Source organism: Cherax quadricarinatus, chromosome 55 (assembly GCF_038502225.1).
Source record: "Cherax quadricarinatus isolate ZL_2023a chromosome 55, ASM3850222v1, whole genome shotgun sequence".
NCBI lineage: Eukaryota > Metazoa > Arthropoda > Malacostraca > Decapoda > Parastacidae > Cherax > Cherax quadricarinatus.
In genome coordinates, this window is record NC_091346.1 from 182778 (window position 1) to 198933 (window position 16156).

Here is a 16156-nt window from a genome sequence, read left to right on the forward strand (position 1 = left end):
GACCAAGAAATTGCAAATACAACTATAAAAAACATATGAAAAAACACTGCAAAGTTGCTGTTTTAATCGAAAATACGGTCTCGTTTTTTTTTTCTCTCATTATGCATTGTGTGTCCTGCAGGATTTGTTTTATGTGGTGCACACATACCGCATAGATGTATTCTCTCATATCTAGGCCCAAATTTACCGCTCACAGCTTAGAGTGAGCCGAGCTCATGGAGTAGATCTACGGTTTGGACCCTCAACGTAAAGCCGTAGATTAACGGCACAGACCCTGAAAGGGTTCAAAATTAAAATTCAAGCATATGCTGTTAGAATGTGAGCAGGGTAGCTTTCAAGAAGGAATCCAGGAAAACTGGTTACCCAGACTCGAGTCTGGGAGGTGGGCAGGACAGTGCCTGCATTTGGAGTGAAATAGGGATGTTGCAAATGGATGGCTATCTATCTAAATTGCGAGGTCAATACATTTGCAGCATTTAGTGGTTAGTTATGATAATAATAATAATACACTTATGGCAAGGCAGCAATTGAATGAAAAAGTTTTCTTGTTTGGGTCACCCTACCTTGGCAGGAGACAGTGCTGTATGGCCCCTGTGGGTTTAGGTGCTTAGTACCTAAATTCACAAGGGGAGAGGAATAGACTCAATAAATGTTTGTACTGTCTATATCTCTTCTACCCATATATATTTTTTGTTTGATAATCAAATTAACTTGCATAATTAAATTTTATTTCTCATAATTTCATTACTGTGCAGATTTAAGTGAGGTTTCAATTTGATAGCAGTGTGGTTAAGTAGTTGCCTTCGTCTTCAGACCACCTTATCTTAGTCCTGACAGTGGTCTGATTGTACAGGTTATATTTTGAGAAATGAAGTTGATAAATAGCCAGAGAATATATATCCATTTGTCTTTACCACTACTGAAACAACTGTTCCTATGCTAAAATATCACTGCTTATATACAGAAATATTTTTTGTACATAACAATATTTTGAGTCAAAACTCTTTTATAAATGATTACATATTAATTTGATTTAAAAAATAACTAATATTAACAACTGTAACTAAATAGCAATTATTTTATTAATTTTGCAAAACTATCTTATAGACATCTTCATAATGGTCTGCAAAATGAACCTCAAGTCCTTCAGATATAAAACTGGGGAGATCACTGAAGTCTTTCTTGTTCTCAGCTGGCATAATGATACAGCTCACCCCTACACGTTTTGCCTGGAAAATCAAACATTAAATATTACAGAAATACAACAGGATAAAGAGCTACAGAGACACAATTGCAATGATACTAAAGTAATAATGTATTTTTTTTTTCCAACAAACTGGCCAAATCCCACCGAGGCAGGGTGACCTAAAAAGAAAACCAAAAATCTCTCTCTTTTTAAATTTAGTAATTTATACAGAAGAAGGGGTTACTAGCCCTTTACTCTCAGCATTTTAGTCGCCTCTTACGACATGCATGGCTTATGGAGGAAGAATTCTGTTTCACTTCCCCATAGAGAATAATGTAGTTATAGAACACAACAGAAAATACAGAAATCCCTTAAGATTTAAACAGAATGCTACATTCCTGAATGTTGCTGTGAATTCCAAAATCATGAACATTTTAATAACAATGGTAGGAGCAGATGGATAAGTGAGCTAGAGAAAAGTGTTGCCCTCTCTCAGAGCATTTTCTTATATTATTAGTTAGTTGAATATTGTGTCTCTACCCATTTCTGATGCAATTTCTTTTTTCAATGCCATAAAAAACTAACAATTTTTGCTCTGTCGACAGTTTGGATTATCTGTAATAATAGTGCCCTTAACCACTATTTTTTTTTTTTTTTCAACAAGTCGGTCGTCTCCCACCGAGGCAGGGTGACCCAAAAAAGAAAGAAAATCCACAAAAAGAAAATACTTTCATCATCATTCAACACTTTCACCACACTCACACATTATCACTGCTTTTGCAGAGGTGCTCAGAATACAACAGTTTAGAAGCATATACGTATAAAGATACACAACATATCCCTCCAAACTGCCAATATCCCAAACCCCTCCTTTAAAGTGCAGGCATTGTACTTCCCATTTCCAGGACTCAAGTCCGACTATATGAAAATAACCGGTTTCCCTGAATCCCTTCACTAAATATTACCCTGCTCACACTCCAACAGATCGTCAGGTCCCAAGTATCATTCGTCTCCATTCACTCCTATCTAACACGCTCATGCACGCTTGCTGGAAGTCCAAGCCCCTCGCCCACAAAACCTCCTTTACCCCCTCTTTCCAACCCTTTCGAGGACGACCCCTACCCCTCTTTCCTTCCCCTATAGATTTATATGCTTTCCATGTCATTCTACTTTGATCCATTCTCTCTAAATGACCAAACCACCTCAACAACCCCTCTTCTGCCCTCTGACTAATGCTTTTATTAACTCCACACCTTCTCCTAATTTCCACACTCCGAATTTTTTGCATAATATTTACACCACACATTGCCCTTAGACAGGACATCTCCACTGCCTCCAACCGTCTCCTCACTGCTGCATTTACCACCCAAGCTTCAAATCCATATAAGAGTGTTGGTACTACTATATTTTCATACATTCCCTTCTTTGCCTCCATAGATAACGTTTTTTGACTCCACATATACCTCAACGCACCACCCACCTTTTTTCCCTCATCAATTCTATGATTAACCTCATCCTTCATAAATCCATCCGCCGACACGTCAACTCCCAAGTATCTGAAAACATTCACTTCTTCCATACTCCTCCTCCCCAATTTGATATCCATTTTTTCTTTATCTAAATCATTTGATACCCTCATCACCTTACTCTTTTCTATGTTCACTTTCAACTTTCTACCTTTACACACATTCTCAAACTCATCCACTAACCTTTGCAATTTTTCTTTAGAATCTCCCATAAGCACAGTATCATCAGCAAAAAGTAACTGTGTCAATTCCCATTTTGAATTTGATTCCCCATAATTTAATCCCACCCCTCTCCTGAACACTCTAGCATTTACTTCTTTTACAACCCCATCTATAAATATATTAAACAACCATGGTGACATTACACATCCCTGTCTAAGACCTACTTTTACCGGGAAGTATTCTCCCTCTCTTCTACACACCCTAACCTGAGCCTCACTATCCTCATAAAAGCTCTTTACAGCATTTAGTAACTTACCACCTATTCCATAAACTTGCAACATCTGCCACATTGCTCCTCTATCCACTCTATCATATGCCTTTTCTAAATCCATAAATGCAATAAAAACTTCCCTACCTTTATCTAAATACTGTTCACATATATGCTTCAATGTAAACACTTGATCTACACATCCTCTACCCACTATTATTTACTATTATTATTGCTATTACAGCGAGTTCTATACTTATGAACATCCGAGTTAGAGACAATCTGCACTTACACTCGAGTCACTTTACACCAATTTTTATAAATGCTGATCTGCAGATAAAGATCTCCCCTCAAAAAATGATTTCAGTGGCATTTTTTTCACCAAATACATTGAAATTATGTGTGTTTATTTTACATATATACAGAGGCTGTATATTTGTTTCATTGAAATTTGTGGACATAATAATAACAATTTTGTTAACCCGTAAACGGTCCAAACGTATACATACGTTCTTACCACTAGTGCCTCCAAATTTGGCATGATTGGCCTGAGATGCCTGGTCAGCAAAGAATGGGTCTTAATACTTGGTGTGCACAGTACAGTATTAAAAAAATATGGGACCACTTTCTACCTTGTGGGAGCACCAGTTCAAATGAGCGCCTGCTAGAGCAAACAGCGCAGCAAACACTTGGGATTCACTGATTTCAAGTAGTATTAACACTCCCATTTTAAGAGGAAAGTTATGACCCCAAGTTTACTGGCTTTGAGGTGGATGTGGCCATAAGTGGTCGAGGATATATCAAAATCTCAATAACCCATGTGCAACATTTGTGCGACACCTTTTCACAATGTCTTATAACCTATGCCCTAAGTAAAGAGAAACAATTCTGGAATGTGTAATAAGTGTTCGGCTGGCTGGCCGGCCGGCTAGCTGGCTGGCCAACTGGCTGGCCAGCTGCTGGCTGGCTGGCTCTATCTCCGTCTGTCTGTATCTATGTCTATCTCTGTGTATCTCTATGTCTATCTCTGGCTTGCTGGCTGGCTGGCTGGCCAATTGGCTGACTGGCCAACTGGTTGGCTGGCTGGCTGCTGGCTGGCCGGCTACTGGCTGGCTCTGTCTCCGTCTGTCTGTCTGTCTGTATCTATGTCTATCTCTGTGTATCTCTGTCTGTCTATGTCTATCTCTTGCTGGCTGGCTCTATCTCCGTCTGTCTGTCTGTATCTATGTCTATCTTTGTGTATTTATGTCTATGTTTATTTCTGTCTATGTCTATCTCTGCCTATCTATCTGTCTCTGTCTATCTCTTTCTATCTCTATCTCACAGGTACACACAAATACAATTATACATAGTGTAAATTACCTAGGATAACCCAAAAAATCCACACAAAGTATTATACTGTGCTTGTAGACATAATGCATAAGAATACCTGTTGGTTCACAGTGGCTCTCTCTGAGACAGATAGACAAGCAGACGGAGACAGATAAGCAGAGATAGTGATAAACAGAGCTAGACACACAGATAGATGGAGAGCTAGACAGACATGTTTATGTGTAACAGTAAAAACAAATAAAGCCAGGGCTGACACTAATCATATGTCACCACTTATCTTATCACTGCACTGTCAGCAGTGAACTGACACATATCTTACATCATGCTTCAAGGGAACTTATTATTATTATGTACCCTCGTGTATCCAAAACATTGCTGGGACCTATAAATACTTTGTATACATTCCTAGTCAATAGTAAATGACCAAGGCAGGTGTAAATGTCCATCTGTCAGTGTGTTTGTGACAATTTGAGTACAATTTCAGTACCTAATTTTAGTGTCAGAACAAAGATTGGTTATGAAATGACAAGAACTACAATAAATTGTAATTATCAGAACATAAAAATTATATAAAATATTATAAAAATGAGAAAAAAAAGGTATATCATCAACACTTCTGCAAGCGGCAGGACTCGATGTTGCCGTCAGGTGAGCATCCAGTGTCAACTTCACAGCCTCATATCTCGGTAAGTACTGACCCAAATTTTTTTTATCCTATAACACTTAGAAAAATGTTCTCTTTATTTCTATATTTTTTTTTTTTTTTCAAAATATTCAGGGCACTGGGCGAGAGATGTATATATATGTTTGGAGCGTTTAGGGGTTAAAAGTTGAATTATCAGTGTAATTTTTTTGCTATTTTTTTTTTTTTTTTTTTTTACCAAAAAGATTGATATTTTGTTTACTTTCATTTTATTAGTGTGTGAAGAGCTCATGTTTGTTTGAAATGATAACTTAATTTCCGAAGAAGATGAATTATATCTCTGTGGGGTAGTGGAGCAGAATTCTTCCTCCGTAAATCATGCGTGTTGTAAAAGGTAACTAAAATGCCGGGAACAAGGAGCTAGTTACCCTGCCTTATTGGGATACGGCTGGTATGTTGGAGGGAAAAAAATTAATTAGAGTTGCCATAGTAGGCTCAATCTAAATTTCTTACAAACAAAACCCACCGCTATGCATAGCATTTTGAGCAGTCTGAAGCTAATGCTAATACTAACAGTACAGTGGACCCCCGCATACCGTACGCATCGCATACCGTACAATCCGCATACCGGACGCTTTGATCGCAAAAATTTTGCCTCGCATACCGCCCAAAAACCCGCTCACCGCCCTTCGTCCGAGACGCGTCCAATGTGCGGCCTGAGCCACACTCACATGTTCCGCCGGTGGCATTGTTTACCAGCCAGCCTCCGCGGTAACATCCAAGCATACAATCGGAACATTTCGTATTATTACAGTGTTTTTGGTGATTTTTTCTGGAAAATAAGTGACCATGGGCCCCAAGAAAGCTTCTAGTGCCAACCCTACAGCAATAAGGGTGAGAATTACTATAGAGATGAAGAAAAAGATCATTGATAAGTATGAAAGTGGAGTGCGTGTCTCCGAGCTGGCCAGGTTGTATAATAAACCCCAATCAACCATCGCTACTACTGGTGGTACAGCTGATGCTGTACCACCGTCAGCTGCTGCTGCTGCTGTAGTACCGTCAGCTGCTGCTGCTGCTGTAGTACCGTCTGCTGCTGCTGTAGCATCGCCTGCTGCTGCTGTAGCATCGTCTGCTGCTGCTGTAGCATCGTCTGCTGCTGCTGTAGCATCGTCTGTTGCTGCTGTAGCATCGTCTGTTGCTGCTGTAGCATCATCTGCTGCTGCTGTAGCATCGTCTGCTGCTGCTGTAGCATCGTCTGCTGCTGCTGTAGCATTGTCTGTTGCTGCTGTAGCATCGTCTGCTGCTGCTGTAGCATCGTCTGTTGCTGCTGTAGCATCGTCTGTTGCTGCTGTACCACCGTCAGCTGCTGCTGCTGCTGTAGCACCGTTGTTGGTGTGGCTTATTGAGAATACCAAGAAACAATTAACCCCAGAGGATTTGCCACCCAGGATAACCCAAAAAAGTCAGTGTCATCGAAGACTGTCTAACTTATTTCCATTGGGGTCCTTAATCTTGTCTCCCAGGATGCAACCCACACCAGTCGACTAACACCCAGGTGAACAGGGAAAAACGCCTGGAACTAGTGCTCATATTGGTGAATTTAAAGCCAGCAAAGGTTGGTTTGAGAGATTTAAGAATCGCTGTTGCTGGACCAGTCAGCTGTTGCTGGATCAGTCAGCTGTTGCTGGACCAGTCAGCTGTTGCTGGACCAGTCAGCTGTTGCTGGATCAGTCAGCTGTTGCTGGACCAGTCAGCTGCTGCTGCACCACGGTCAGCTGCTGTTGCACCACGGTCAGCTGCTGTTGCACCATCAGCTGTCTCTGAACATGACTCGTCCTGAACCTGTCCCGAACCTCTCTGTCCAGCCTGAGCGCCTGCCTTGCCGTCAGTGTTTACAAGCCAGGGTGGCCGGTTGCATGCATACATTCGATACATTTTGTATTATTCCATTATTTATAGTGCTTGTAACTGCTAAATAAACCACCATGGGCCCAAAGAAAGCTTCTAGTGCCAACCCTGTGGTAAAAAGGGTGATAAATACTATCATACCACAGTCAGCTGCTGCTGCACCACAGCTGCTGCTGCATCACAGCTGCAGCTGCACCCAGCTGCTGCTGCACCATGGTCAGCTGCACCACGGTCAGCTGCACCACAGCTGTTGTTGTTGCTGCACCACCATCAGCTGTATTACTCGAAGATGTGGAGAGAGTGTTGTTGGTGTGGCTTAACATGAAACAATTACCGAGAAACAATTAACCCCGGAGGGTTAGCCACCCAGGATAACCCAAGAAAGTCAGTGCATCATCGAGGACTCTAACTTATTTCCATTGGGGTCCTTAATCTTGTCTCCCAGGATGCAACCCACACCAGTCGACTAACACCCAGGTGAACAGGGAAAAATGCCTGGAACTAGTGCTCATATTGGTGAATTTAAAGCCAGCAAAGGTTGGTTTGAGAGATTTAAGAATCGTAGTGGCATACACAGTGTGATAAGGCCTGTTCTGGAAGAAAATGCCAAACAGGACCTACAGTACTCAGGAGGAAAAGGCACTCCCAGGACACAGTGTCTCATCAGTCATTGCTGCATCTTCAATAAAGGTAAGTGTCATTTATTCTTCATTTAGTAGAGTAGTACATGCACAATATATATTGTGCATGTACTACTCTACTATTGTGCATGTATCCTTCTCTTTGTGTGTAGGAAAATGTATATTTCATGTGGTAATTTTTTTTTTTTCATACTTTTGGGTGTCTTGCACGGATTAATTTGATTTCCATTATTTCTTATGGGGAAAATTCATTCGCATACCGAACATTTCGCATAACAACCAGCCCTCTTGCACGGATTAAGGTCGCTATGCGGGGGTCCACTGTATATAAATACACTGAGCAATGCATACAAATATAGTATGTACACACTAAGATATTAAACTGAATAATACTTTAATAGAAATTTTAGTGAAAAATGAGCATGTAATGAAAGACAAAGAAAATTAAATTTAATGTTAAATTGAAGCTTAATTTTAAAAAAGAGTTACAAAAACAAATAAGGAAGTAGCTGTAACAATGGTTGATGATAGGATTAAATTTAAAATATAAGAAACATGGCATAATTTATATCTTGGACAAAAGCTGCTTTTTTTTTTTTTTTCAACAAACCGGCCGTATCCCACCAAGGCAGGGTGGCCCAAAAAGAAAAACGAAAGTTTCTCTTTTTAAATTTAGTAATTTATATGGGAGAAGGGGTTACTAGCCCCTTGCTCCTGGCATTTTAGTCGCCTCTTACAACACGCATGGCTTACGGAGGAAGAATTCTGTTCCACTTCCCCATGGAGATAAGAGGAAATAAACAACAATAAGAACTAGAAAGAAAATAGAAGAAAACTCAGAGGGATGTGTATATATACATATATATGCTTGTACATGTATGTGTAGTGTGACCTAAGTGTAAGTAGAAGTAGCAAGACGTACCTGAAATCTTGCATGTTTATGAGACAGAAAAAAAGGACACCAGCAATCCTACCATCATGTAAAACAATTACAGGCTTTCGTTTTACACTCACTTGGCAGGACAGTAGTACCTCCCTGGGCGGTTGCTGTCTACCAACCTACTACCTATAACAAAAGCTGTTACAAATATTAAATGCATACAAAAAATTAAGCTTTTGTTTGAATTCATCAAGTTACAATTTTTCAATTCATTTGGCAAGTTCCTCCATTTGCATCAAGCATCTATAGAAGTTCAGGAGAGTATGAGTAATATCAAATGGATACAGTCATTCCTTGCTAATAGAGCATATTAGGATTCAGACAGGAGCCACTGCCATAAAGCAAACTGTCATTTATTAACCCTTAACCGGTCCAAACATATATATGTTTCACTTGCACAGTGCCCCGATTATTTTGAAAAAAAAAAATCTTTTTTATCATAGAAGAAAAGAGCACATTTTTTTAAGTGTTTTAGAATAAAAAAAAAAATTAGGGTCAGTATTTACAGAGATATGAGGCAGAGAAGTTGGCACCTATTTTTCATATTATTTTATATAATTTTTATGTTCTGATAATTATAATTTGTATTAGTTCTTGTCATTTTATAACTAATCTTTGTTCTGACACTAGCATTAGGTACCGAAATTGTACTCAAATTGTCATAAACACACTGACAGACGGACATTTACACCTGTCTTGGTCATTTACTACTGTCTTGGAATATAAACAAAGTATTTATAGGTCCCAGCAATGTTTTGATATGTGGAAGCATATAATAATAATGATGATGACGACGACGACGACGACAACAACGACAATGATGACGATGATGAGGAGGAGGAGGAGGAGGAAGAAAAGGAGGAGGAGGAAAAGGAAAAGGAGGAAGAGGAAAAGGAGGAGGAAAAAAGGAGGAAGAGGAAAAGGAGGAGGAAAAAAAGGAAGAGGAGGAAAAGGAGGAGGAGGAGGAAAAGGAGGAGTTATTGAAAAGAGGAGGAGGAGGAAAAGGAGGAGTTATTGAAAAGAGGAGGAGAAGAAGAAGAATACATAATAATATGTAATAATAATAATACGTAACAATAATAATACGTAATAATAATAATACGTAGTAATAATAATGCCTAATAATAATAATAGGTAATAAAAATAATACTTAATAATAAGTTGCCTTGAAGCATGAAAAACAAAGTCCAACCCTGACAGTGACATGATAAGATGAGATAACATCTGATAAGAGCTGACATTTGATGAGCATACACGAGGGTGGGTGAGGGTGCAGCTGATAAGAAAAGATTAGATGAGCATCTCCCTTCTTTGTTTTTGCTGGTACACAAACATTTCTGTTTGTCTGTCTGTCTGTCAAGCTCCCTGTCTATGTTTATCCGTCTAGCTCTCTGTCTCAGAGAGAGCCACAAGACTGCATCATCACCTTTACTCATATCTTCAAGCAGAGTATAGCACTTTGTCTGGATTTCTGGGTTATCCTAGGTAATTTATACTACGTATACTTGTATTTATGTGTACCTGTGAGACAGAGATAGACAAAGACAGATAGACAAAGCCAGAGATAGACAGAGACAGGTAGACAGATAGATAGACAGAGACAGACAGAGATAGACAGAGATAGACAGACCCTAAACTTGGGGTTAACATCACTTTCCGGTTAAAAGAGGAGTGTTACTATGACATTACATCAATCAATCCTTAGTGTTTGCCGCACTGTTTGCTCTAGCTGGCGCTCAATTTAACTGGCACTCCCACAAGGTACTAAGTGGTCCCAGTTTTTAATACTGCACACATCGAGTGTTAAGACCAATTCCATGCTGACCAGGCATCTCAGTCCAATCGTGCCAAATTTGGAGGCAGGAAAATTAAAACATATATATACGTTTGGGGCGCTACACATAAGAATGTATATATACGTTTGGACCATTTAGGAGACTGAGCACAGGTAACAAAATGGCGCTGATCAGCCAATGCGCACATTACTGCTGAAAATAATAAACATGAATATAACTGAAAAGTGCCGTATCAGCGAAGAGCTCTAAAGCAAAGTGCCTGTATTTGTTTCAATTGTGATGCCTATGTTCTATTGCAGTTTTCTAAGAAGTATCTTAGGTCAGCATCAACATTACAATATTGTCTTTTGAATATGTGAATGGAACAGTGTTAAGTAAATTTAGCATTAATATAATTAGTAGGTTTAGAGATTTGAATAAGGATATCGTGTGTTACCTAAAATTAGATTTTTTTGAGGGGTCTGATAACTTGCTTTTTTTTTGTGTGTGTGAATGAGTAGTCGATCCATATGAAAAATATAACTAACTTTATATTTCAATTTTGCCACCTGCCTCAAAGATCAAGAGGAAACAGTAAATCATCCAGGGCTAATAGAGTAGCCACAGGATCAAAAGTGTGCATACATTCCAGTATTTCCAGATATAATGCCCCACCACAAAATGCAGGAAGGCTAAATGCCACCCCATCTACCCAACACTACCTAACCTGCTAATTCAAAGTGACTTGTAATCTGCAAACCAAAAATAAGTAAACTGCTAGTTTGGACAATACAAATATTAGGCAAAGTTGGTTTTCCTTATTTGCATCAGACTTGTCACTGTGTACTACTCAACAGTTCTTGATCATTAACCAAGGAGTTTTCTCTCAACATACATTTACACTACAATAATAACTTTGAAGCTAATATTTTCTCCATGGTTACTGTTTTTTAACTAAGCACTGGTGTTTACATTCTCTTTTTACATGCAAAAATAAAAGCTAAATATACTTACCGCAATAGTCTTTTCTTTAATTCCTCCCACAGGAAGGACTTTTCCAGTAAGGGAGACTTCTCCTGTCATGGCTACATCTTGTCGTATTGGTGTACCTCGTGCTAATGACACTAAGGCTGTCACAATAGTTATCCCAGCACTTGGTCCATCTTTGGGTGTTGCTCCCTAAAACAAAAGAAACTGCATATTAGAGTATTGTGGCATGCAAAGAGTATGTAACCTTTATTCGGCGCATGTATACACCCTCATTGAAAGGCTATCTCCCCCAACCAGCAAACCAGGTACTAGGGTTGATGATGGGGCCCCGTCGTTCAATCAGTACCCAGGTTCCAGCCAATGAGATGGTTTTAGCAATTGTAGAGGTGTTGTGGGTACCACTTTTCTGTCTTCCCTTGTCATTCCCATTCTAGAGCTGGTTGAAGCACGGTCTGCTCTCTAGTGGCTTCTATTCTGCCTTGCTTACCGTGGAGTGAACTAATACCTATTGTTGTGCATAGTGTATATAGTGTACATACTTTTGTTCTAAATTGGTGAAGGATAATACAAGTCAAAAGTTTTTCTGCTGTGTTTATTTTGCTCCCTTTACACCCAGGATAACAGGCCTTTGGGACTCCTGGGTTATAATATGGGTAGCCTGTCTGAGAGCTGGAGTTGGACTTAGAGCACGGGTTGAGCCTAGGGTGACACTGGAAGCAGGAACATTGTGTAGCTTGCTGTCTGGCATTGCATTAGCTTTGCCAATGCTTTACAAACTTCGAGTGTCAATTGCCTTGCTATGGTCAGCCTTGCTATTGTATGATCATTCAACAGCTCGCTACTAGCTTGTTCGGTGTGCTCGCTTCGCTACAGTCAATCTTTTGTGTGAAGATTTTGCGGTCAGCATTGCTATTGTGTATCCGCCTTGCAAGCATATGTGCGTATTCTGCAGTCGTACTGTGCATAGCTAAGCATATCCTGCAAATAATGTGTTATGTTTGGGTACAAGTATTCTGCAGTCGTACTGTGCATAGCTAAGTGTGTTCTGCAAATAATGTGTTACATTGGGGTATTCTGCACTCATACTGTGCATAGCAAATAACTTATACATTGGGGTATGCCACCTAGACGAGTCAGACGTCTGGTGTCGGCATATACTTTGTTTAACTTGCCTAAATTGTACCTACAGCGTTGTTGGCAAATTGCTCATTCCATTGGCATTGATTACGAACGCACTCTCACAGCTGCGCAACTGCGTACTCTGATAAACAAACTTCGGGAAGAGTAGATGGCACATCAGACTTCTCCCTCTACGGGAGCCAGGAATAAAACTCCAAGGTTCTCACACGAGGAAAATGATATATCGATGGAGTAAAATCGTCATTCTCGTGCAGCAGGGTTGTCTGAAAGCGAATCAGCTGCGTTGGCACTTGAGTCAGCGAAACTCAATCAAGCAGACTAAGGAACAGAAGGCATTTGCCAAGGAAGAGTTTGATAGGGAAAAAGAAAGAAGGCAGTTTTCGCAAGTTGTAAATGACTTTAGTTTACAGAAAACAGTACAGCTTGTTCCCCGCTTCAATGAGGCAGAACCAGAACAATTTTTCGAAACTTTCGAAAATCAGGCTCAAGCCTTGAGGTGGCCGGAACAGCATTGGGCGTCGCTGGTTCACACAGCATTGTTTGGTAAAGCACAGGAAATTACATCAGTGTTAAATGACACAGACTTTTCCGATTATAAAGTGGTGAAGACCACAGTTTTGGGAGCACATACATGTATCCCAGCTAAGTACAGAAAGTCATTTAAATTAGGCAAACAACAGCTTGGTCAATCCCTGGTTGATTTTGTGCGACAGCAGACCAAAGCTTTTACCAGATGGTATAAAGCAAGTGGTGTTGCTACCTTCGATGATCTTGTGCAGCTTATTCTGGTTGACAACCTGCTGGAGTCTGTGGGACCAGAGGTTAGAGTCTTTCTGCAGGATCGTGATTAACCACTGCATTGAAGGCAGCCAGGTAGGCTGATACTTTTGAAACTAACCGCTCCTTGTCCGAGCGGTCCCATCTCTTTTCAACAGCCTGGCATAAGCAGAGATCGTCAACCTTGGAGGATGAAGTGCCAGCCGGAGGGAGAACGCCTACGTCAGCCAACTAAGTCATCTGGTGAGCCACGCTACTCAACTTATGGTCCACCTGGTGAGCCACGCTACTCAACTTATGGTCCACCTGGTGAGAGACAAACCACTAAACATGGTGCAACTCGACAACAGTATCCAGAGAGACACCAGCCAGAGCGACACCAGTTGCAACGTCAGCAGGGAGTTAAGGGCAAGCCTGCCGTCTGCTTCCTCTGTAATAAAGTAGGTCACATTCATCCCAACTGCCCCCAAAAACCCCAACCCATAGGGAAAATCTATAGTGTCCCTAGTAACATGTCCCTGAAAGAAGTAGAGAAAGGGATGGCTAATTATTACTGTCAGAGTCGTATTTCCCTTCAGGAAGACTCAAAAACAACTGAAGTCAGAACCTTTAGAGATACTGGAGCATACTGCTCACTTATAAGAGAGGGAGTACTTCCCCTTTCCAAGAACACCTCCCTGCAATCCTCTGTTTTGCTGGAAGCATTCGAAGGAGCAATATTTTCTGTCCCCTTGCAAAGAATTTATGTACAGTGCAAATATTACACTGGATACTTGACTGTGGGTGTATCCGAGGGATTCCCCATGAAAGATGCCATGTTATTACTGGGTAATAACATTACCACTGCTAGTGCATGTCCTGAACCCATAATGATTAATTCTTCTCTGGTGTTGGCCATAACTTGGGCAACATCCCAAGGGTTGTCTGGCAAGAATGCTGACCTATCCTTGGACGACTCTGATCTCGGAATAGCATATTTGTTTTACGAGGAAAACTGGCCAGGGCCTTGTAAATTAAGTGAACAGACCCAGATCAAGCCTTCCTATTCCAGGGTTGCATGATTGCCAGATCTCTGTTTCCATGCCCGAGGGACTGTCCTTCTGGAAGGAACAACGAAAGGACCCTTCTTTGAATTTCGCTTTTCAGGCAGCTTTTCAGGTCAAGTATAAACTTAAAAACGACTATCTGATCTGCACTGAGACTGGTAAGGAGATAGAGGGCCGGCAACTGTCAGACAGGTTAGTGGTTCCAACAAAGTTTAGCTCATAATACTTCATTAGAAGGTCACCTAGGAATTACTAAAACATTATATAGAATCACAAAAGAACTTTATTGGCCAAAATTAAGGCAGGATGTGAAGAATCATATACGGTCTTGCCGAGAATGTCAGCAAGTAGGGAAACCTGAACATTCCATTAAACCTGCATCTCTCCAGCCTATACCTGCTGATGGAGAACCTTTTGCAGATTTAATTATAGATTGTGTAGGTCCACTACCTGAGTCAAAGTCTGGAAATTAGTACTTACCATTATGGATAGAGTAACTAAATACCCTGAAGCAATTCCCATGCACAGTATTAATACTAAAGCCATTCTCAAGGCTTGAACCAGATTTATGTCTTGTTTTGGCATTCCTAAAACTATTCAAAGTGATCAAAGTACTAACTTCACTGCCAAAGCTTTCAGGGAAGCATTAACTAGATTAGGGATAATCCACAACTTATCCACTGCCTATCATCCTCAGTCCCAAGGCGCCTTGGAAAGATTCCATCAGACGTTAAAAACCATGATGAGAACTTTTTGTATGCATTTTCCTACAGACTGGGATGAATCGCTACTTTTGTTGCTGTTTTTCAATAAGAGAAACTGTGCAGGAGTCTACTGTTTGAGCTAATCTTTGGGCACAATGTATGATGTCCTCTTCGAGTGCTCAAAGAATCATGGATAGGAGAAGACGTTAGCTCAACACTCTACAACCCGTCTTCAAGGTTGCAGGTGGCATGTCAGTTAGCTAAGGCTAACCTAAAGGCAGCTCAAAATTAGATGAAAGAGGTATGACAGAAATACACAATTCCGCTCCTTCCATCCAGGAGACAAGGTGTTGGTGCAGGAACCTATACCTGGCCACACCTTGAAAGCTAGATTTATGGGACCTATGCAAATTGTAAGTAAATTATCTGATGTAAATTATGTGGTAGCTCCCATTGATAAGACCTCAAAAACTAAAACTTACCACATTAATCAATTAAAATCTTTTCATACACCAGATGAAGTCCCAGTAATGACTCTGTCCTCTTCCTCTGAGGACGACTCTGACTCTTTGCACTCTATTTCTGAAATTAATGTTAAAATTCCAAACTCTGTCCCCTTCAAGGACCCTAGCCCTTTAGCCCTTTGAGGGTCGACAGGCCCTCTCCGAGACTTGTTCTCAGGGTCGGCCAGATTTAAAAAAAAAAAAAAATTCTTAGGAAAAGATAGAGAATCTTTTCCCGATCATAATGACACCAAAATTATGAAATTTGATGGAAAACTTATGGAATTATGCTCTTGCGAAGTTAGCGGTCTCGGCGATGTTTACGCATCGGCAATTTTGCCCACTTTGAGCCTCATTTTCAGCCAATTCCACTGTACTAGTCGACAAAAAACATGAATATTCCGCCAGAACTCCAATTTTTCTATCGAATGAGTGCAAGAAACCACCCATTTACCAATTTCAACTATCCAGTACAGTGGTCAGAATTTAGCAATTTTGCCAATTTCACACAAATTTCAAAAGATGCCAATTTCCAAATAGGGTCCAGAATAAACAAGAAAGACATTCCTGGCACTAAAATAACATTTCCTCCGTTCATTAGTCATGTCTCAA

General features: G+C 40.4%; 1 protein-coding gene across 2 annotated transcripts in view; it reads right to left on the reverse strand.

Annotated features, from left to right (window-relative positions):
- Nucleotides 1-711: 711 nt before the first annotated feature.
- Nucleotides 712-16156, reverse strand: part of LOC128698915 (lon protease homolog, mitochondrial) — a 261625-nt gene continuing 246180 nt past the window's right edge. Inside the window, exons 18-19 of one of the 2 annotated variants that reach the window (XM_070096772.1) lie at nucleotides 11399-11563; nucleotides 712-1229 (exon numbers count right to left, since the gene is read on the reverse strand). In XM_070096772.1, the coding sequence (XP_069952873.1) occupies nucleotides 1083-1229; nucleotides 11399-11563 (312 nt within the window). In that variant the 3' untranslated portion in view covers nucleotides 712-1082. The remainder of the gene's footprint in view (nucleotides 1230-11398; nucleotides 11564-16156) is intronic. The other variant, XM_070096773.1, reaches the window with a different exon arrangement.